The 23,970-nt window shown below is 37.7% G+C and overlaps 2 protein-coding genes across 7 annotated transcripts in view; both read left to right on the forward strand.

Annotated features, from left to right (window-relative positions):
* Nucleotides 1–7,822, forward strand: part of LOC111862705 (sn1-specific diacylglycerol lipase beta) — a 71,812-nt gene extending 63,990 nt beyond the window's left edge. For 3 of the 4 annotated variants that reach the window (XM_023848350.2, XM_023848325.2, XM_023848334.2), the window contains 4 exons: nucleotides 1,296–1,450; nucleotides 4,233–4,382; nucleotides 5,427–5,539; nucleotides 6,476–7,822. In XM_023848350.2, coding sequence (XP_023704118.1) covers nucleotides 1,296–1,450; nucleotides 4,233–4,382; nucleotides 5,427–5,539; nucleotides 6,476–6,659 — 602 coding nt within the window. In that variant the 3' untranslated portion in view covers nucleotides 6,660–7,822. The remainder of the gene's footprint in view (nucleotides 1–1,295; nucleotides 1,451–4,232; nucleotides 4,383–5,426; nucleotides 5,540–6,475) is intronic. The other variant, XM_023848342.2, reaches the window with a different exon arrangement.
* Nucleotides 7,823–9,035: 1,213 nt separating this feature from the next.
* The window catches only part of LOC111862813 (ketosamine-3-kinase), a 20,137-nt gene continuing 5,202 nt past the window's right edge, over nucleotides 9,036–23,970 (forward strand). Inside the window, exons 1-6 of one of the 3 annotated variants that reach the window (XM_033750901.1) lie at nucleotides 9,036–9,403; nucleotides 12,225–12,262; nucleotides 13,854–14,002; nucleotides 16,343–16,714; nucleotides 20,729–20,782; nucleotides 21,766–21,907. In XM_033750901.1, coding sequence (XP_033606792.1) covers nucleotides 13,862–14,002; nucleotides 16,343–16,714; nucleotides 20,729–20,782; nucleotides 21,766–21,907 — 709 coding nt within the window. In that variant the 5' untranslated portion in view covers nucleotides 9,036–9,403; nucleotides 12,225–12,262; nucleotides 13,854–13,861. The remainder of the gene's footprint in view (nucleotides 9,404–12,224; nucleotides 12,263–13,853; nucleotides 14,003–16,342; nucleotides 16,715–20,728; nucleotides 20,783–21,765; nucleotides 21,908–23,970) is intronic. The other 2 variants (XM_023848528.2, XM_023848538.2) reach the window with 2 other exon arrangements.

A 23,970-nucleotide genomic window follows, 5' to 3' on the forward strand; every position in this document is an offset into this window, starting at 1 on the left:
TTGTATAATTTTGAATAACAGGATGATTATGAAAGATAAATTGTGGAATGAAGCTACCATGGTCTGCTTTAATTTACTGTCCCAACATTTACTTGAGAAGGAAGAGGAAGAAAAGAGCACCATTAAAGGGGAGTTTAAGGAAATAAATTGTGAGAATGTGAGCTGCATAAACTTGGCCCAGAATATACAAAGTATAACACTGGGATTCTGTGATATCAGTGATAAACATTTGCATTCTGTATCACCAATGGAGGTCTGCTTGACCATCCAAATGGCTTCCAAAGTGCCAAAGGAATATTATGGATCTAGAGTGAGTTCATGTGTTGGAGATAGGGTGGGGGGGGGATCAGTATAATTCTATCCACCAGGAAATAAAATTTATACCCCACAACCAAATTAACAACTGTCCTTATCTAGTTCTTGTTTATTGTGGTTACTTTCTACTGTCATACATTGGAACATTATGTGAGCCTCCAATAAGACAGATTATATGAAGACCGTGTTGTAATTGTGCATATCAAGTCTGGCAACATATTACAGAAAAAATAACATCTTCAAACACTGATATAATTTTAATGCAAAAATTGTATGCATTTATTCAATAATGATTACAGATTCATATAGAAATAGTACTTTATGCATTAAAGCCATAGTACATAATACAGTCTTGTAGTTGCACATACAGTGCCTTTAGGAGTGATTGGGAGTAGAAATAAGCAGTGATTTTGGCAGAAACATTCACTTGATAGTTTAGAATGTAGCCAGAATGTGACAACTGATTTTGCAATTTTCTACTCATTATGTGCGTAAGAGAGTTGTTGGGGGGTTCTGAATCTGACTGACAAACAACTACACTGTAACATGAGAAACATACCATTCCAGATGCAGAGATCTGCATTTAATTATGTAAATGAAAAGCAAGATGCTGAAGAAAAACTTCTGTATATTGCTCACAACAAATAAATCAAGCATGTAAAGGTAAATGATTGGCACTACAGCCCACCATCTTGTGCTGCTATAGCAGCTATCTTAACCTTTGGCACAAGATGGAGGTGAGAGGTTAGCTTCATGGCCTGGTAACTTTTTACCTATGGAAAGACTTCCTACAACCCTTTGGATAGGATTCTGGGTGGGCTCCAGATCTTGTCAGGATGTAGTGACAAAGAGAAAAATCTTTGCCCCCACTGGGAGTTGAAACCTGATTTGCTTGTCATGCAAGCCATGGCCTAGTTACTGTACTGACTGGTCTGCATGGTTCATATATTTCCCACTGTAGCATCATGATTCATTTGCAGCAGCTGTACTAAGTCGTGAAGCAGCACGCTACACCGAAGACTTCACATTCTGTGTTGGTGTTGGAGATGATTTTGTCATGCGGCTAAGCATTGACAGTGCTGAAGACCTGCGGACAAACCTGCACCATGTGCTTGAGGCTTCTCGACTACCAAAAGTAAAGTTCTTATATTAATGCTCTATTAAATTAGGATGTGTAATGAGGAAGATGATATATGTTTTTAAATTTCCATTGTGTATTAATCTGTGATGAGATGCGGAAACTTACTGTCATGACAAATCATAAGGAGAACCTACAGTGGAGTATACATCCAATTACATCAAATGCAAAGCATCCATTCTGCGGTATTTAACCTTTATCATCCAGGAATAGAATTATAAATCTTCTATCACTATTGCATTAGTGTCTGGATTTTAACTCTGGGGTAACATATTTTAAATCATCCAGTACTGTAGGTCTGATGATCATATTTTAAACTGGGGGTAATAATATTAGCATTGAACAGGAAGTCCTGGGAAGAACTAATTGCCTACTTTCCTTTCGCTGTAATTTCAGTATCTGATACGACAAGTCGAAAGAAAACTTTAGTGTGTATGCATAATGAAGTCAGCAAAACAATACAGTTTTGGACGCTTCAGTGTTGGTATTAGTGATGGGATTGATTTATGAAGTATAACACTGAAATGGCCTAAGATGGCATGATATACTTACAGAGTTTCATGAAGATTTGTTAGGGCATTCAGGTAATATTAAGGTTATTACCGTAATAATCAAGCTGAAGTGTATTACTAAGGGGAAGGATTTATGATATATACATCTGAGGTAATCTCAATGGTGTACCTAACAAATCCTGTGTGTACACACACACACACACACACACACACACCACATTAAACTATGATCAATTCAGGAATTCAAGTAATATTAAGGGTGTAACCTCAGCAGTTTGAGAGGCTGTAATGATGGTATTACTGATGAGAACGATTTATGATGTATGCAATTGAGATGGCTTCAGTAGCATGATATATACATACCAATTCTCATGCAGATTGATACAGGCGTTCAAGAAATATTAAGGTTTTGCCCCAGAAATTTGAGAGGCTGTAATGTTGGTATTACTGATGGGTGATTACGCTGTTGAGATGGGCTCAGATCACATGATATATATACCAAGTTTCATGAAGATTGGTTCAGGCATTCAAAAGTTGTTAAGGGGAATTCAAATACATACTCACAGACACACAGCAAGGTGATATAAACCTTTCATTTTTCCAAAATAAGGAAAGTATGATTCTGTATTTCAGATCCCGTTGCAATTGTTCAAATTAGCGTTCATTGTTTATCTTCCATCAAAATTGCAACACTTCAACACTACATGTTTCAGCCTCAAACGACAATTTTCAGGTGTTTTTATGTTACAGGTATTTTACTAAAACTGTGTTAAAAACTGCTACACTGTTTTAATTCATGTTAAAATCACATGCTGTAGTCTTCTTAAGTAAAACGAGATGAAATCCTTCAAAATTTCTGTTGCATATTATTTCACCTCAACCGGGGTGTCGTCATTTTCGTAAATGTAAGGAAAGTAGGCTAAAAAATGCAATTTTTGTCCAGCTAGATTGTGCACATGCATCACTGTAATAATGCAGTGTATAAGTAATAAAGGTTAATACACATCTTTTTAAAAGCATCATTTGAGATTTTGCACTTGGTGCTCATGATATCCATTTACTATATGAATTCTCTTGTTGACAAAATTTGTAACCATCAGACATATTACACTTCATGGAGACATAAATTATCTTTTGTTTTATTCTGTTAGAAGTCTGAACTGAAAGTTTTGCAGCTTAATGAACTTTTATATTGTCACTGAACTGAACAAGGAGCAGGGAGAGTGTGGTGCAACTTGACCATTGCATTCCCCCCTCTCAAAACCTCAGGAAACCCCATACCCCTTCCTTGTTCTTATTCTTTTCAGAAAAATGGATATTTGCTGCTTTCACTTTATGACCTGAACATTCCAAAAGTTATAACATGCAAAAAATTGTGGTTGCAAGGCAGTGTGTTTACAAGTATCTCCAACTTTTCTATTGTAAAATGAACGACTTATTTTATGCATAAATATTACTGTTATCAGCTTCCTAGGGTAAAATTCTAGTACATGGAGGCTTTCTGGCAGTGTCCCCCTGTGTCCCCACTTTTATATCAGCATATTCTCCTCACCACCAAGATGTGATTACACCATGGAGTGGAGCTGCATAATTAGCCTACACTGAATGAGGGTGAGGAGGGAGGGGATTAGGATTGGACAGTGGTGTAACTGAGTACAGTTTGGCTGTAAGGTACTGCCAGACATAGAAGTTTGCAAATATTTAAAGCAAGAACATGAAGTATATTCTTAGAAGTTTTGTGTTTCTCAGATTATAAGGTTCAGGAATTCATTTTAAAAACCCCAGAAGCCTTATCTTGGAAAACTTGTATTATTTATAAAAATGATTTTGGAATTATTTTTAAAAATTATGCAGAAACTTGTTTACAAAATTTGATGCCCATGTGCTCGTAGATATAACCCATGACATCACTGGCCAGTGTGTTCTGTAATACAGTTAGCCTACCATTGATCACAGGTAGATAAGACTCTGGAGAGCTCAAACAAAACTGCCTCTGTATACTAGAATTGAACTGTTTTGGAGATGCATAGTGTGATGGACAGACAGGCACTGTGATATAAATCATGTTTTATCAGTGGAAGTTATGGTTAAGTTATCATGGATGCTGTACACAAACTGAAGAAGACAGTATTGGTAAATGAAACTCAATGTGGAAGTGTTAAACCAAAAATATATTGTGGGATGTTAGTATATATATTATTATATTAAGACTTTATGAGAGATGCTTGCACAGACTCAGGAGTCCTTCACATTTTATGTTACTCCAGTACCGTATAATGCTGAATGGATTTGGATATGCTATGTTTGGAGTCCCAACACGTGACCTGGAGACAACATGGAAGAGTGAATGCACTACACCGCCAGCACCAGGTCATCTGCCCCTTCTGTTCAAACCTCTGGAACCCACTTCATGGAGCGTGAGTGTTAGCACTTGTATAACTGTGATGTTTTACTCTGGTTACATGAGGTACATGGGACACTATGCTTCTGGGATACACTAAAGTAGACAAATCCATATTAAAAATTTGCAGTTGTTAAATGCCTACAGTTTGAAACTTCTGAGGTGTCACAAGTTTGAAGTTGAATTAAATCTTAGATTATTGTATAAAGCTATATAAACTGCCTCGGGTGATATGCAAAGACTGTTATAAATCAACACATAAGTGCTGATTTGGTAGGTGGCAGTTGGGGTCTATTTGTAGATATTACAGCATTCCCATAGGCGGACTGATGTTGCCTTGCATAACTGTCACATGGACCGCAAAGAGAACACTTCTTCCCCGTTACTCCATTGGTGTGTGTGGCCATTACCTAGCATAATCCAATCCATTGTTTACAGTCATTACTTAGCAACAAGTCTACATGCTACAGTATGTTGCTTGTATCATTGCACCTGCTATGATTTATGTTTTCTCTCACTTGCCTATCATGTTTTAGTGCTGATTTTATTGAAGAGTATTTGTCAGTGATTAAAAGTATGAATATGACAGTGGCTGCATGAATAGCACTGAACTGGATGAATCACTGGTGATTGAAAGCCTCTAAATGCTGCAGTGGTTATTTATCCTTGTATGGTATGAAAGGTTGATGATGTTCACTGAACCTGAAAGGACTGGTTACAAAGCAGTTGTGGCCTGGGAGAGTGGAAGAGCTGAAGAAATTCACAAAAACTTCAAGATAGCAAAGCCATTCCAGATACATGTTGTAAGTGTTTTCATTTTGGCAAACTTACTTGGTAACTAAATGGCAAGCTTTGATAGAAGAAGTGTAAGGAATGCTGGGTTATAAGCAAAGGGGCCGTGATTCAGAGTGATATATTTAAAAGTTCAGGTATTTATCTACAAATGACTGTCATTGCATTTGTTTTGACTGGTAAGTATTCAGAACACAGATGGATAAGGACATTTCTGCATAATTGGTCTCTCTCATGTTATCATCATCATGACTTGCTTTGTGTGCAGGAGGTATCTGTTCTGGAGAAAGATGTGCCAGCTCGCCGTTTCTCTCGCACACGTCTCTTTTCACCAGGTCGCATCCTTCATATCACCTACAGGAAGAAGACTGGAGCAGACAAGTAAAAATTCACAGTATTTATCTGTATTTCTTTGCATGTCTCTTCCTGTGATTGGTGATCCATGAGCATAGTTAATTTGTTTGTCACATGAATATTTCTACTTTCTGGGACATTGCTCCACATAGTTGCTTCCACTCACTTCTAAACCACCTTCCTCTTCTTCTACNCTATATATGAAGTGTATACTGTCTAACATTTTAATTCTCTGCTCCAACTGAAAAGAAGTAAGCCAGTAAAGGTAGTTTACTTTTTCCAGCTAATTTTGAAACAGTGACTAAAAACATTGGAATAACTTGGCAGACCCAAAATGTGGCAGGAAAGAGTTGATATTATATTCTCATCTCCCTCTCAGCCTTGAGAGGGTGTAGAGGATTTCATACCAGAATTTATTATGCATTTTCGTGTTTCTCCCATCTCTGTTACAACATAACTTCAACCCATCGCAACTTCCTGGATTGAACCACCTGAATAATATCAAGTGGAAAGTACAAATCATAGAGTCCTTATCATGTAATTTCCTCCAATCCTCACTTAGTTCATTTACTTTACATACTGTCCTTTTGTCCTTAACTGATGCAGCATTCAGCAAAGAATCAATCTATGAAAGGCCATAATCCTTATTTTAGAATAAAATTATCATGCTCGGGCAATTGATGCCAGTTTCTCACTGCAGAGGCCCAGATTTTATAGTGTACAAAACGGCACTGACAGGCTCTTTGAGGAGTAGTTTGGTGTGTCTTGTCAGTCAAAATTACAGCAGTGAACCTTGTCATTACTGTCCCTGAAGTCTGTGAAAGAGCCAACTAGCCAACACAATATCACAATCTTATTCCATGTTTTGGGTTTCAGCTTTGACCTGAGTAGCTGACAATGAAAGTAAAGAAGCTGCATTTTGCCAGATTGCAGTTGTGAAATATTTTTTCTCTGATCACACAGGAAGTCTGGAGTTGGGGGATCCAAGTTTGCAGTGCGCTGGGCAGTCGCTGAGGACTTCATGCAGCTTGCAGTAATGCCACGCATGATTCTTGACCACCTGCCTGAGAATGTAGAGAAGGTGCTGGACACCATCTTGAAGGAGCAGCGAGAACTGGAGCACCATCGGCAACACCATTCATCATGACACAGATGGATAGTACAATACTTCAACTCACCTTTCTGTGAAACCTGTGTTTGTAACTGTCCATACTGCATTAGTACGTGGGAATTGAGAGTAGACTTTGACCAGTATTGCTACAGGGTTCTGCATTACATGTGAGATACAGACATGAGTTTTGAAACATTGTAGTTCATAGCAACAATAACAGTTACACACACAAACAATGAATTTAACAACTTGAGAGTGAATCAGGAAAGACTGAACATATAAGAAATAAAGGGATGAAAACTAAAGGTACTGAGAACCTGCGGACAATTGGTAGTCAGCTGTGAAATAATTCTGGACCTACTGTCATAACTCACATGAAGTATACTCTGCTTTAAGATCTCAGAAGTGTGGAGAGCTTGGGGAATATAGTGCCTTGTGGTTTTACATTGGATACACAGTTCCTTGGAAATAGTAATACCCTATAATTTATTTGTTATGCTTAATCAGGGAGATTATTTCCAAATTGCATGTGTTTTGTCATCCCCATTTCCACCATGTCAGAGAAGAAATAGTCTTCAAATTTTGTAGAGCTTTCTGCAGGTGTCTTGAATCATGCTCTAAGATTCGCTTAGATGGAACCGGAAGCTGAAGTGTGGTTGATAAATTGTCAGGCATTCTTCATGTAAAATAACGGGTTAAGTGGTGTTGCCAATCCATCCAATTATCCATATATTCATTAGCCCATCTATCCTGCCACAGGCCCACACATGAGGCTACCCAGCATTCTATCCATCTGTCCAGTTGCTGTCCCACTTTATGTAATGTTACATGTAAAGAACACTTAAAAAATCTGCATATGTAAGATGAAGGGTGTGTTAAATTTGATTTTTCTATGGTGCACAAAAATCATGGAAATCAGTATTTCTCAGTCTGCAGCCTTCTTCAGAACATGTCGCTTTCTCCATGTGCTCATCATTACCAACACAAAAGGAATAAGGAATATTAGCTTATATTTACTGTTGGAAAAGCATTAGAATGAATGGGATTGTAACTATATTTGTGAATCACACATTCCCAGTGGTCTGCAAACCACAATTTAATGACCATTGTCTTTTGGCATGGTTTTTTATTTTTCGTTATTGTGACTCAATTGTTTTATAAGTCTGAAATGAAAGACAAATAAAGAGGTTATTTAATTTTTTAGATAAATTTATTTCTGATATTGTGAAAATAAATGTTAAACTATTCATAATTATGCTTACCAGTTCATGTTGTTGTTGACTATCCTATGGTAAGTAACTAACCAATACTTTAACAATATAAAACCATTAACTGAAAGAGCCTACAACTGGATCCATTCCTGATTAATTTCAATCGAATCTTTGTTACTGATATTGCAATCTTACCATCTCTGAGATCAGTCTCAGTGTTGTTCCTGTATTCTGCATTTGTCTTTCAGTTTTCTGTTCTCCAAAATGTCTGTGCATCAGGATGCTTTATACACTTATTATTGTACCTCATTATAACTACCACCTTGATATGACTATCATAACAGTACAAGGATTCTACAGAGATACCCACCACAACACTCCATCATTTCGCCTTACACTTTATCTTCATATACAGCATCTGTGATTTATATTATTGCCTGTCTAAAAATAAAACACATTAGTTGAGCTATGACACATGGTTCAAAGCTTATACTTTAAATCTTGGCCAGAGTGCTCATGAGAATCATTGTCAAACTAAATGCCAGTATGGTGCCTTTAAATTTGCCAACACTGCTCCTTTCAAGCCCTCTGTGATGTAGTATAGTATATGTAGTTGATACAGCATTGAATTAGTTTATAAATTATTATCTCATAATTATGTGGTTGGGGTAAGGTATAATTGTTTCTGTGCTTAAAGACCTATGCCATGAAGACGTATGGGAAAGTGGATGTATACATCCACATTTTCTGGACTTAAGAGATTTATCATCATTGGCATTCAACTTTCAACTTGCCAATATCATAATCATCATCCTAGTCAGACCTAAATAAATTTGTGCCTACAGGTCACTGTAGTGCTTATAAATTTACATGGTGACAAATTAAAGTTACTGTCACAGCATGTGGCTTGTTAAAGATAACATACAATATTCTGCTTTTTATCTTTGTCTCCTTGCCAACTTTATTCCCTATTCCTTCCAAAACAATTTCGTCATTTATTTCCACCAGCAAAGCGACTGTCAGCTTCCCGATGAGTGCTTTATGCATTAGAATCGATTTGGACAATCTTCAACCCCCTATGCTGCAACTGCTGGTAACCAAATTCGAAACAAAGCAAAAAGTTTACAGTATCACTACTAGATGGCAGAAGACGTCCAACCGCTAGTACGGAAATTGATCGGTGACTCTTATGTGGCTCCAGCAGCTCCAGTATCAAATGCGGATCAAATAGGCATTAGTGGGATGTGTTTGGCTCGCTTAAAGTAAAGTGTTTGATTAGTTATTACCTTACACCCCTATTTTTCTTTGTTGCATTAAGTACGAAACGTCAAACGTGTATAGGATATGTCAGTGTATTACTAAAGTAAGCCCGTTTTGTCACATTCTGAGCCTGGTTTTAAACGAGAAGGGAGTCTAATCTGTGAAGCACACCGAAAAGTTATTTTATTCAATTTGATTTTCTGAGGTTTCGGTATGCTGAGATAAGGCTGTCTTCCTACATTGTTATGAACCGTATAACGTAATGTGCCAGAAGTAATTTCCTGGTTCCACAAGCGTTCAAGACATTTTGTAAGTACTTACTGCTTTCATTATTGAACTGGAAATAGAAATTTTATTAGAGTGTACTAGTAAATAAACGGGGCGATTCCAAATCCTACTGTATAATCAAACTCAGGAAGTTGCTATGGAAGTAATTAGGGTAGAAAACGTAAATAAATTGTTCGAGTTATCACCCTTTCCGGGTTATGAGGGTCCGCGACTTTTTGGGAAAATTTATGTATTTGTACATGTATACCTTTGGATAATATGTGTTATTGCCGTCTATAGAGCTCCTTCTGGTAACTTTCAGCATTTTTTTCAAAACCTTGACGAACTTTTGGATATGATTTTTGCCCACACTGAAGATATAATAATATGTGGTGATAACATCAACTATCTTAATGATTCTCTCCACAAACAGCAGCTAGACTCATTACTAGCCTCTCATGGACTGTATAGTATAATCCAGTTTCCTACTAGATTAAAAAAAAAAATCTTATTGTAAATTTGATAATATTTTTATTAATACATACAAGTTTACAAATTTTACTGTATATCCCATCATAAATGGTCTCTCTGATCATGATGCCCAGAACCTAATAATACATAATATATTTAAACAAAAACATTAAAAAAGTTACTACTATATACGGGAAATAAATGAGGTTTCAAGTGCTACTTTTAATAACAAATTAAGTTATGAGTCATGGGAAGATGTAATTAATGAAAAAGATATAAATACCGCCTTTAACATTTTCCCAAATATATACTAAACAATATTTCACTCTAGTTTCATACTAAAGAAAGTTCATACCCACCCTGCCAGTAAATCCTGGCTATCGCCTGGAATCAGGATTCATGTATGAACAAAAAAAACTATTTAGTTCAAAGAAATGGTGATGATATAAATTTAATTAAGTTTTATAAGAAATACTGTAAAATTTTAATTCCTGTTATCAGACTTGCAAAAAAAAAATAACAATAATATCATAACTTGTTCAAATAATAAAATTGCAACTGTGTGGAATATTGTAAAGAGTACTTCGAACATAAAACCTAATGTACCCAACATAAGTACTATAAGGGTAAACAGTGATTTATCCTCAGATTCTCAGATTATCGCTGAGGAATTTAATAAATATTTCGTATCAGCTGTTCAAAATAATTGCTCAGCTAATGTCACTTCTAACCATGAAAATCCTATATCTTATCTATCTAGGGCACGTAATTAACCTTTTCCCCTTATTGCATTAAAATGTATATCGTCAAAGGAAATAGAAGATATTATAAAATCCTTGAAAACAAAAAATTCATATGGATATGATGGGATATCCACTAGAATTTTAAAAGTTAGCAGTCCCTATATTTCTTCTTCTCTAACTTATTTGTGTAATAGAATGTTAACAACTGGCAATTTTCCACTAAGATTAAAGTTTTCTGAAATAAAGCCCATATATAAAAAAGGTGATAAAAGTAACCATATGACTACAGACCTATTTCACTGCTCACATCAATTTCTAAGATCTTTGTAAAAGTAATATATAATAGGATGCAATGACATATCAAGAATAATAATATTCTTGCCAATAAACAGTTTGGATTTAGACATGCATTATCGACAGATGGTGCAGCCTACTATCTTATTAATAATATCCTGACTGCTTTAAATAAAAAAGAATTTGTGGGCAGTGTTTTTTGTGATCTTCACAAGGCCTTTGATTGTGTCAACTATGATATTCTGCTTTTAAAGTTGGAACATTACGGGATTAAGGGAAGAGCGAACGATGTAATTAAATACTGTTTATTAGATAGATAGCACAGAGTAATCGTTGTCTCTGACTCAATTAAATTCTACTCTAAATGGGAGCCTGTAACCATTGGAGTCCCTCAAGGATCCATACTTGGTCCCCTGCTTTTCCTTCTATATGTCAATGATTTGCCTAATGCCATATCTGAGGTATCCAATCCAGTCTTGTTTGCGGATGATACAAGTCTAATAATTACTAATCCTGATACCCCAAGATTTGAAAAAGATATAAATATAGTTTTAGAAAAATTAAATAAATAGTTTAGTAGTAATTTGTTACTACTGAATCTTACAAAAACTTATTTTCTACAATTTGTAACTAAAAACACAGGAGCTCCTGATTTACATATACTATGTGAGAAAAAACAAATAACCAGTGTGAATGTTAAAGAATTTTTAGGTTTGGTTATTGATCATAAATTATCATGGCAAACCCATATTGACCAAATGATACCCAAACTAAATAAGGCATCCTATGTAATTAGAGTATTAAAACCTATTTTATCATTGGCGTGCCTAAAAACTGTTTATTTCTCCCCAGTTCATTCAATAATATCTTATGGTATAATATTCTGGGGAAGTTCAGCCCATGCAAAAATCATATTTCAAATACAGAAAAGAATAATAAGAATTATTACCAATTCTCGTAATGTGGACTCGTGCCATAATTTATTTAAGGAACTACATATGCTGCCACTTCAGTCGCAATATATATTTTCCTTGCTTATGCTGGTTGTCAAGAATAGAGATTGCTATATAACAAACTCTGATGTCCACAAACGTAATACCAGATTTACTCATGACTTGCATCTTCCAGTGGTACGCTTAACGATATTTCAGAAAGGTGGATGGTATTCCAGTATCAAACTTTATAACCACCTCCCTCCAGAGCTTAAACAATTATCCTATGACATCCCTGAATTTAAAGTGGCGTTAAAGAAGTCTCTTATCACCAATTCCTTTTACACCGCTGAAGAGTACTACTGCTGGAATAAAGATTGATCCCTCATGTATATTTAAATAAACACTGTTGCCTATTGCTAGGATGCAACGGACTGTGGAATAAAATACACAGGAAAAAGGTACTATTACTGTTGTGATATAGGTGTATTATATATTAAGAAATTAGATTTTATATGACTATATTAAAGAGTCTTGGTGGTCTCTTGATCATGTATGTAATTTTATGTTATTTTGATATATGGAATGTATTGTTGTACAGTAGTCTTGTTGTATTGAGTATTTAAAATTTTGACGATGATGACTATCTGATTGTGTATGTATATCCATATGTTAAATTGTATTGCTGACTTGTTCTATATCTGAGGCAGATGCCTCCATGGATTTTGTAGAACTGTAAATAAATGAATGAATGAACTTACATTTAATGTGTGTTATTTTTAATTACAGTGAATGAAATGCAAAGATTCATGGGGTTTTAGCTCCTTGTGGTTTGGATTTTACATTATGTTTAACACAAAAGTCTGATTATTTAGTGGATACACAGTCTTCTGTATTTCTCTTCTAGAATTGCTAGAATGGGTAGAGAGCCCTTTTGTTTTGTAACTGTTGTTTCAAAATAACTTAATTGTGATGTGGCTGTAAGATGATTCTCTTATCCAGTAAGTGCTGGGGAATTTCCCCAGGGGTGAAGCAGCCAGAGCCACTAACCTGCATTTAGTGTTGAGGTCAAGAATGGTGGAAATATACCTCCACTTTCCCATGCATCTTCATGATGTGCATAGTTAATTAAACACACGGACAACTTTACCTTTTACTTTCACCTATATGGCCATAAGGTGAGAAAGTATGTGTTGTCGTCAAAAGAACCAGCACTCTGACTGAGCAGATTGTCCCAGTTGCCTGGGGTTGTTCTCATTCCTGGAAGTCATCTCCTAGGATTTATCAGAGTACATCAGACAAGATCCAGCCCATGGCAGAACCCCCAGATCTTCACCAACTAAATACCTCCATGATGTAAGATATTTCTTGAAAAGTTGATGGATAGTCAGCTGTTCAACAAATTCCCCATGTCAATGGAACGTGAAGGTTCAGTACTGTGGTCACAGAAGCCTGACATTGGACTCCACCTGAGTGAGCTGAATTCATGTTCATATTTTGAGGCTCCAGTATCTAAGCACCGTGCCAAGAGGGCATGTAGTGGACATGGATGTAAAGCTCCATGCAGTTTAGATCTTTGCAGCAGGTGGAGACACGAAGTTGAGCCCCATGCTCTGAGTGCTTTATCCTAAGGAGTGGTAACTATGCGGGTACCTGTGGTGCAAATGTGGTGTGTCCCAGAGCCAGTTTCAATGCTGTTGAGGACTAACTATCTTGCAACTGCCACCAATTGAATGCAGGTCATCCAGCCTATAGCTGTGTCCTTTATTAGTTGAGCTGCCCTGACTCAGATGAGGCCTGTTAAATTATTAGTTAATTAAAATCTGTAAAGTGATTTGGGGGATAAAAAAGACAACACTTAGATTCAAGACAGAGTACAAATAAAATAATATTAAAGTGTATTCAGGTTTGAAGTAGACAGTTCTGCCATTTGAATTGCAACTTCAATAATGGTCAGATGAAGAGGAACCGGCCATGTGGATGGTCATGGCCTTCCTCTGAGGCATGTACTCAGCCATACATCTGGTAGCAGTAGTAATGTCTTTGTTCCAGGAACCAGGATGGATCAACTTCTGAAGGAAGCACTAGGGACAGTCACCTTGAAGAAAACGGGGAAAGGAGGTGGTGGGTGCATAAATGAAGGAGAAGCGTATCTCATTGACACAGGGACTGTCTTTGTGAAGTACAACAAGAAGTCACAGGTAAATCAAGATTCCTGGAAACTTTTGCTTTAGTTCAAACTGCCAGAATAAAAATGGTCTAAGATAGCACCATCTCTATAATAACTGGCTTCAAGCCGGGCGACAAGAAAACTTGGCTTTGATTCCTGGCATCAGTAAGAGGTATTTCTCTTTTTCATGGTGTGCAGACCAGTTCTGGGATCCTCTCAGCCTTCTGTCCAATAGGTACATGGGTTAGAGCAGCAAGGGGGTGATGCTGACTGCTGACCTTCATCCTATGTATGGAGCTATACCTCAGCTGCTTGTATATCTTAATGCTCTTTTGTTTAGTTACACCCAAGCACAACTTTTGCATGCAAGAATAAAGTTAGGAATATTGAGGCAGTCATTTTATATGGGGCGGGGACGCTTAGTTGGTGGCTGCATGAGTTCTGTATGTAGTTGATTGTGATGATTAATGAACCAAAGGAGCTAGGCCTTAAAATTTTGATATGGAGATAGATCATAAACACATACATGTAAATTCTATATGAAATGTTATTTGTAAGTGAATGATTCCAACATGGTGATGGTACCAAATTTTGAGGTTATGTCCAACAAATTAAACATAAACAGAATCTGTGCCTAAGTAAGAAGACCTTCCAGAAAGTTGTTGCTGATGATAGCTAAAATATTCACAGTTAAAAGCAATAAATAAATAGTGTTGATTCGGATATGAATCGTTCTTGTGACCATGTAATCTCAGATCCAGCACACTAACTCATGGGCTAAATTATGTTTTGTCGAATTGTAAATCTGCGTTACTTAAATAAGACATTAGCAGCTACAGGTTTTTAGTTCTAGAAGTCTGCAGTAGGGAAGTGGGCTGTATAAGATCTATCCAGAACTCTTTATTGTTACCATGTCCATGCTGGCTCTGGATCTCAGACAGCCTCCTGTCCAGTGGGTACAGGAAGCTCATTTTTCCAGGAGTAAAGTAGCTAGATCATGAAGTGCACCAGTCACCAATGTCATAGTTCCCCTAAATGTATGCATGATGTGGTTCTTAAGCTTAGGGGCCACTTGGCACTTTTTATTGAATATACGAGGGTTGGAACTTTAATAGTGGCAACTAGTTATTTACAACTGATACAACGTAGATGCATGTTTCGAAGTTTTACTGTCCTTCAGTGTAGTCACCAGCATTGTGTACAACCTGTTGCCAGCGATGTAGAAGTCATAGGATACCTTTAGCAGCGCCTGTTGTGTTGATAGTTCAAATGGAGCAGTCTACTAACTGCAGGATCTCTGGAACAGTTCTGAAGCGAATGCCACGAAGTGGTTCCTTCATCTTAGGAATCAAGTTGAAGTCACAGGGGCTTAAGTCTGGGGAGTATGGTGGATGGTACAGCACTTCCCAGCCCCATCGATCGAACAAATCAGCCACAGCTTGCCGTTTCTGCATTTCTGTCAAATCATGCAGAACCCGTCGTGATGCAATTTTTCTCATGCGCAGGCGTTCCTTCAGAATGTGAAGCACAGTTGTATGCGCTAATCCTATCTCTCGGGCCAGCTCATGAATCATATGGCATCCATCACTCTCCAGTAACGCAGAAAGAGCATACACTTCTTCTTCACTGGCGCTAGGATGACCTGGCTGACGCATGTCTGCCACATTTTGGTGTCCCTCATTGAAGGCTTTTTACCCACCTTGCCACTGTTCTGTAAGGCAATACAGATTCCCCACAAGCCTTTTGAAGACCTTGATGACACTGTCATGCTGTATGGCCTCTGACACATTCAGTCTTTATCCAAATCCATTGTTCCTGTTTCGAAAACATCGTCACAACCCTACATTATACCAGCAGCTAACATGAGGCTCTGTTCTTCTCGTCACTGTGCATGAGCATGATGTGGGAAGGGAGAGTCCATTTGCTCTCAGGTAAGGTAGGTATGTAACTAACGTGCGGTATAATCGACATTATTTGGTTCCGTTGCATGGTGTCTCTACAACAGTGTTGCCACTATTAAAGTTCCAACCCTCGTAGGTAAGGTAAAGGTAAAGTTGTCCCTGTGCTTTAATTAATTAAGCACCACACCATGAAGATGTATGGGGAAATGGAGGTATAGCTCCACTATTCTTGACCTTGGCACCATATGGAGATGAGTGGTCAGCTTCACACCCAAACCACTTCACTATCCCTGTGTGGGATAGGTACCAGTCTCGATGCTGTGGAATAGAAATAAATCTTGGCTATCCCATCCATAGCCTGTCAGTACACCAACTGAACTATCCCAGCTATACGAGTGAGTCAGTGAGGCAGTTATTTGGACATTCAGACCATTTACCTGTGCCCCATGTAAGACTCACTTCTGTTCTAGGCACGGGAAATGTTTGATGGTGAAAGTGACTCTTTGAAAGCCATAGCTGCAACGCACACACTACGCGTTCCAAAACCACTTCATGTACTGGATAACCCTGAGGGGGGAGCCATTCTGGTGTTGGAGTATCTGGACATGAAGGGTCTGACCCGCTATTCCCGTCAGCTTGGAGAGGAGTTGGCCAGAATGCACCTGCACAATTTGGCACTGGGAAAGAAACAGAAAGAACAGGAGAGCTATGTCGGGGGACAGGGAACTGAAAGTGAGAATGAAGATGAAGACAAGCCAGTGTTCATAAGTCAGTTTGGCTTTCATACTACAACTTGCTGTGGGTATCTGCCCCAGGACAACACATTCTGCGATGACTGGCCGGTAAGCATTTGTGTCATTAAATCTGGAAGCTGTAAATTTCATATACTGGCAACTAAATTGTTTGACTCTGGATTCATTGGGGTGTGGTGTTTCACACGCCTGCTTTGTATTTGCTAGGTTCTCAGTTTCAGTCTTGGCCAGGAAGGTTGTCTGCAGGATTGATGTTTTCTTAGTTCTTCCAACTAAATATCCTGATAGTAACTTAATATAAGCCATTACCACTTCCAATCCTTCCCAGCTTATCATCCATAATAATGATTTGATTTCTTATTCTACAGTGTGGCCATTACATTTGACACAATATTGTTAATGAGAAGGAGGAGGAGGATGGATGGATAAATTAATGCATTGATGTACAGTAAAACTTGGTTATAGCAACATCGGTTTCTGCGACACCTTGTCTATTGCGTCAATATTCAATGGTAACTGTTTTTATACCTTGCTTAGTACGACATGCACAAATGCATCAACCTCGTATGTAACGTCATTTTCATTCCTCAATTTCTCTGATATGGACATTGAACGTAATTTAGAAAGTGTATATTGGGCAAGTAACATGAAACAGATGAAGATAACTGATTACTGTACTCGTATCTAGGTATAGTAAGGCACAACAGTTGATGTAATCTACTGTAATTTGGTGAGTAGTCCTACCTTTAATATACAGTATTAGTGCGGTGTGTATTGTCAGTGAAAAGCGCTGTAATATGTCTTTGATATTACACATTTGGGCAATTCCACGTTAATGTTACGTTAATCTGTACTTAACTACGTATTTCACTAAAAAATGCAACATTTTAACTCGGTTTTTGGTAGATTTTTACGTGACTAACATAAGGCTACTGTGGAAGTGCCCATTTCGGTTACAACGACATTCATTTATAACGACACTATTTTTAGGTCCCTTTGATGACGTTATAACCAAGTTCTACTGTATTTTCTTTTGTTGTATTGCACATGTGAATGTAAGGATTCTTAAAATGTTATCTCAGTGTAGTAAGATTTGAGGTTCTTATATCCATGACTGTGAAGAGTACTACGTATTTTCATGGGTGTGACACTGTGCCTGCCAGACATATTTTGATGCAAGTTTTACATTTTATTGAAGAGATCTGAGTTGGATCTAGACATTTAAAAATTTTAACATGCTTCTCTGAAACTTGTCAGGTATAATTTTTATGTATTTGTTTGTTCATTTATATGTGGTTTATTTAACACAGACTGCCTCTGTGGTCTAGTGATCAGAGTTCCTGGCTACAGATCCAAAGGGCTGGGTTTGATTCCTGGTGCTACCAGATTTTCTGGGAAGTAGTGGGTCTGGAATGGGGTCCACTCAGCCTCGCGAGGATAACTGAGGAGTCATTTCAAGGAAATAGCGGTTCCGGTCTAGAAAACTGAAATTAACAGCTGTGGGGGTTCGCTGCACTGACCACGCGACACCCTCTATCCACTAAAGTTGGCACTAACTTCAACAAGCGGCGGTCGCTCTGTCGGTATAGTTCGCTTGCAGACTAAAACCACGGAGTTTTTCTTTTAACAATGCTTCCAGTATCTTAGATTGTGTAGTTATAAATGACAGGATTATCGCTGAGTAGTGAGCTGGAAAGGATGTTTAACAAAGTGATATTGCCCTAATTTGACGTACTACAGGATTTCAGATACCTGCATCTTGGGAACTAAAACAAATATGAGTGTGTTATTTGCAGTATTTATTCATCGTTTAAAACAGTTCTTTTCCACACAAATGGAAAAGTTGTTAGGTGTGAAACATTTCGCAGTGAGTGCCATCTGCAAGTACCAACATTGTCATATCTGTTTTCATTCTTGAATTGCAGATGTTTGAAGTCCCTGCATTTTTTGGTAGACCCTGTACCTTGATAGTTGCCTGAAAGAACCAAGAAAGACCACAGGAAGCCCCAGTCAGGATGGCAATCTCCAGACCAGAATTTAAAGCCCAAACATGAAACACTTCATTATAGCTTTCTTCACCCTGTGAGTGTTCACTCAGAGCTCGTCACATAGAGCTTATAGTGATGGCCTATAAAAAGAGAGAGAAATAGTTCATTCAGAATAAATTTGGGTAGAAAATTTTATGTGAAATGTTTGTACACTGACTTCACTTTTTATGAATGCTTAGTTTGCCCTTTCTGAATGTCAGTGTAACATTGAGAGTGTATATTTTCTTTTGCAGCTGGATGGCAGCATGTGACATTTCTTCCTTATTTCTGTGGTCACATGATCAAATGCCTCAGTGATCTTTTCAGTGCATTTGCTAAGCAAGTGCTGCCATCTGCTAAATTATTTTTGTAACATTTTGTCAAATTATTCAGTATTACACATACACAAGTTAGTTCGGAGCAAAATGGATGAAATGTCCTGTGTAGGGAGAAGGTTGATCAGTTTTTGTATTAATGCCTTAAAAATTAATGGCCCCTTTGCCTTCTCATATAGATTTTATGAGAAAACATTACACTCATAAAGAAAATTGTTCATAAGATTTTGACAGGTTTAAACCTTTTCAGTCCTCCTGAATATGAAAAAGTGGCGTCCATTGTTGAAGTGTAGAATGTAAAAGTGTTGCAGTTTTGACGGAAGATAAACAGTGGACGCTAATTTGAACAATTGAAATGGGATGCTGAAATACAGAATTATGAAAAAGTGCTTTTTGGAATGCTGTCTGTCTGTCTGTGCATCATGCTAGCAGGTGAATGGTTAGATGAATATATTATTATTTGGTATTTAAGAGTTTCTCCTACATAGGTTGGTGCTCAGTAAATTTTAATATTTCAGCTCTGAAAAATAGTGGGCCCTGCAGATGTGCCCTGAAAGACAAAATTGTGATTTTCTCAAAAATTAATTTGATTGCACTTCAGTATCTTATGAGGCCATCTCCCTAAATAAAACTATGTGTGTTTAGTATCTTCAGGAAAGTGATGGTATGCCCTTTAGGAGTTATGGTGCATCAAGCGTATGTACGCACCTATATGCAGTTTCTTTGTACCAGTTTTTCATTGTACATAATGTTTTCCCTTAAAATAGAAGCATGCCAAGCCGAACCTCAGCCTTCAGCTATTGCTGTCGAGGGAATCATCACCTGTGTGGCTTTGTTTTTTTCTTCCATTTTTGTTTCTTTTTCCTTTTATGTAGTTTCCTTTGATTATGAACACATGCATACACCTATATTTCTTCGATCACCTTTACCGTTATGTGTATACAGCATGGGACCGTGGTGCTCATATTTCAAGAGGCCCTCTTCTAATTATTGCTGTTTGTGCAGGCTCACAGGACATTTTGTGTATAATGGGGATGTGAGGAATTGGGAACTGAAAGTAAAGAATTAACTGTAGATATACCTCTTTTAATAAAAAAAAATAAGTTAACACCGGAGGGCCATAGAGCAGCTGTGTCATGGCACCCAACTTAATGTAGCTTTGGGTGTGTCTGTGTATTTGTATGGACTGCCTCACAACACTGTCTCTAATTAGTGTTAATTAATTTTTGCTTAAAAGTGACTTTCAAATTCAGTTCATGTAACAACAGGTTATGGAAAGAGATTAGTTTTTTGTATGTCTTGTATGTTATTTAAATATCAGTACATGTACGTGCATTTCAGCTGTCCTCGAGATACTGGAATTTTTTTTTCTAATGCTTATATCAATCATGATATCCAGAATGTGTGTAATATGAGCGTTCATGTACTTGTTCACCATTTACGAATCAGCTTTACGAAATTAAGAATGTAATGGCATCATTCAGGTTTACAACAAACATGATATGTAATCTTGTGATTATAACTTTGGTGACATGTTTATCATGTGATCGTTAAATTTTATTTGTCTGACAGACTTATGCAGTGAACTAAGGAATGGCCTGAAGAAAGCAGTCTTCATAGTCACCACCGTGAAAGCCTCAAGTCTTACATAAGGAATGGCCTGTTATAAATGAACTGCATCTGACTCACGTCAGTTTTGTCTTGTATGTATGACCTTTAATAATTATTTTCTTGCTTTGCAGACTTTCTATGCAAGACAAAGGCTTGAGCACCAATTGAAATTGATAGAAAAAGATGTAAGTAATGATGGAACTTGTTAATTCTTTCACTGCTGAGTAATTAAGTGCCCAACCATACATGCTTATTCCTTAAATATGGATATCAAGAGGATTTTTTTATTATTATTATTTTATGATGCTCTCAGCATGTAGACTGTGTAGGATCAAATGACAGGATTAAAGATGAATTGGAAAAGTTGCGCCAGGAAGCTGTCATGGCATGATTGAGGTACTGTTCCATCATTTGCTTGGAGAGAATGGGGAAAACCATGAAATCATGAGTCAGTCATGAACAACAAATTGGCTCAAGGAATAATGCTTCAGGTGCCTCAGCTGACTCATGGCTGGGACACCAACCATCCTTACCTAGGTTCTCTGTTGTTCCTCTCAGGCTAATCCAGAAAAATATTGGAATACTACCTTCAATTAGACCATCACCATTTCCTTCCATATTCATTCCAGTTCATCATTCATTATTTAATCATTCGGTGCATTGTACTTTGAGGTAATGACAGCATCATTAAATAAACCTCAAACAGAACAAACATTTTTATAAACCTACAAGATCTACTCCTTAAGTTAAAGACCCTGCTCTTAGCTAATTAAGCACTGCACCATAAAGACACATTTATGTGTGAATGTATAGCTCCATATATTCCTTACCATGGCTCTAGTTGGAGATGAATGTTTTCACTTCCCGCCCACTTTACCCTGAGGGAAGAGCCCCCCAACACCCATTGGATAGAAAGCTAGGTGGGCCCCATAGCTGGTCTGGATGACATGAAGAGGAGAAAAATCTTGTCCCTGCTGGGACTCAAACTCTGACCTCTCAGATGTCCAGCCCATAGCCAGTTGCTATACTGACTGCACTTTCAGGGCTTTCAGATCTACCCTTTTGTACCCCTAAAATGCACTGTAGTGGCATGTGCTTCAAATATATTATCATACTGATTTTCTGAGGCTTGATGTATTTAGGAGTACAGGTTACAAGTTTCTTTCAGTATGGTGACAAGGAAGCAAGAGAACTCTGGTCCAGGCTTCAGCACAAAGTTTCAGACTTCTTTAAGGACCTGACCATAGAACCATCACTGTTACATGGAGATCTGTGGGGCGGAAATGTGGCAGAATCAACTACTGGACCAGGCAAGATTATGTTCATATTCTAATAAAATATTAAAAGAGTGATGGTTCTTCCCTGTAGTAGGCCTAGTTCTTACAGAATGGCATCCTTTCATCCTTAGTGTCATCTTGTGTGCTGATATTTTATAATTATTTATCAAAGTGGGGCTCCAGAAATATGCTTGCCAGTTTCCATGGGCAAAACCCATGGTTAGTACATTTTTACTTTTGATCTATACACATCAGGAGATAGATCTGTTGGTGTGTTCAGTTTGCTGTATGAATCTCAGGGTTGTCAAATCACTGGATGCTATGAACCTAATGGAACAGAAGTGGAGGTTAGCAGTGAAACCATATGCTCCGAATGATATCTGTGATACATATGAGGAGCATACTGCAGGATATTGTTCTAGATAAAGCAATGGGCGAGTGGTACTGTGTAACTTAGAAAAGACACAGTCAAAGACAAAACAGCCTTCATGTAACTGAACTGCAAAATCAGTTCTGAAAGATTCTGACATAGGTATGTTACACTTAGGATTACTGTGTTTCTGACTTCATCCATTGCCTGGTATTACAAACAGAACATGTTTTGAGAAACTGGATCTGTTTCCATTCTTAGGTGAAAAGATTGGGACAGTCTGACTTGACCAGTGATTTGAGATTGGTTCTTTCTGTGGACCCAGCCGACTGGGTCATACAATATGAATCCATATTGAGAAAACCAGTTTTAACGAGCAGCTGGTTTATAGTTCTTATAGGGTGCCTGATGAAGACCTGTACAAAGGTTGAAACATGTAGCACAAGTTTTATACATATAATAAATAAGTGAAGTACAAATTGATATATGTGTGTCTTCAGGTCCTTTATTTGTTGTGTTGACAGTCACATTCTTAGATTTTACACATGCAACAGGATGCGCTCTATAAAGGATTTGCCAAATCTTTGTAACAGTGAGCTCTTTCTTCTGGGCTGGAGGCTTACCAACCACCTTCATCTAATGTGACAGCTAAGAATTAAGGAACACTTTACCTCTGTGTCATAATCCTAATGTCAGAGTTTAAGCTGTAGGCTATGAAGAAGTTAATTTTAACATTACATTATTTTAATGTAGACAGAGGCAGACTAATCTGAAGTCTTTTCTGTGTTCTTCTCAGTTCATCAGTTCTTGAAAAATGATATATTGTTTCAATAGCAAAATGTTCATAACTATATTTTGTGAGAATTGAGCAGTTGGTTCAAACAATTGATAGGGGATCGTGCATAGTACAAGTACCTTTTCCTTCTCAAAAGAAAATGTTTGTTTTTTTTTTTTTAATGCTAGTGGGGTGGGTCTAAGTCCTTTGTACTGCGGCCACTTCTGGCCTATTGTACCAGCCCCAGATGATAGGTGAGGGTGATTGTGGAGCAATTGGTGGAATGAAGATTGGCAGGGGAAACCGAAGTACTCAGAGAAAACTTGCCCCAGCGCCACTTTGTCCACCACAAATCCCACTTTACCAGACCCCGGGATCGAACCCGGGCCACTGGGGTGGGAAGCCAGCGACTAACCGCTTGAGCTATGGCGCGGCCCAAAGAAAATGGTTAATATTATGTATGATGTATTGTATGTAAATGTAGTCCTAGTGAGAAGTGATTATATATGTGCTGCCATGGTCCTAAGTGTATTACCTAAGTTTGTGGATTTCATACCCAGCATTATACTGTCACGTGTGTTAGTGATTAATAATGCAAGTTCTGGATTGGATGAGTGGGTTTATTTACTCCTTATAAACACCACCAGTAGTTACACCAGGGGCATAGGGTACATGGATGTGGTGGAAGCATTGCTTCCCTATAGAAAAGCAACCAAGAACATTTCTGGCAATTTTTCAATTTTGAAAAAATATTTCATACTTCAAAATATTAATTAATCTGAGAACATATATTACATATAATGAGAATATTGCAAGTTTTAATGTGTTACATAAACAATTTATCAGGATAGATCAGTTATTTTCTTCAAAAATGCAGGGAACCCTAAACTGCAACACGCGCGGAAGCAGCAGGTCTTTCGCTTCCACCCTCCCCTGGGTTAACTGGCTGAC

This window comes from Cryptotermes secundus, unplaced genomic scaffold, assembly GCF_002891405.2.
Source record: "Cryptotermes secundus unplaced genomic scaffold, Csec_1.0 scaffold1105, whole genome shotgun sequence".
NCBI lineage: Eukaryota > Metazoa > Arthropoda > Insecta > Blattodea > Kalotermitidae > Cryptotermes > Cryptotermes secundus.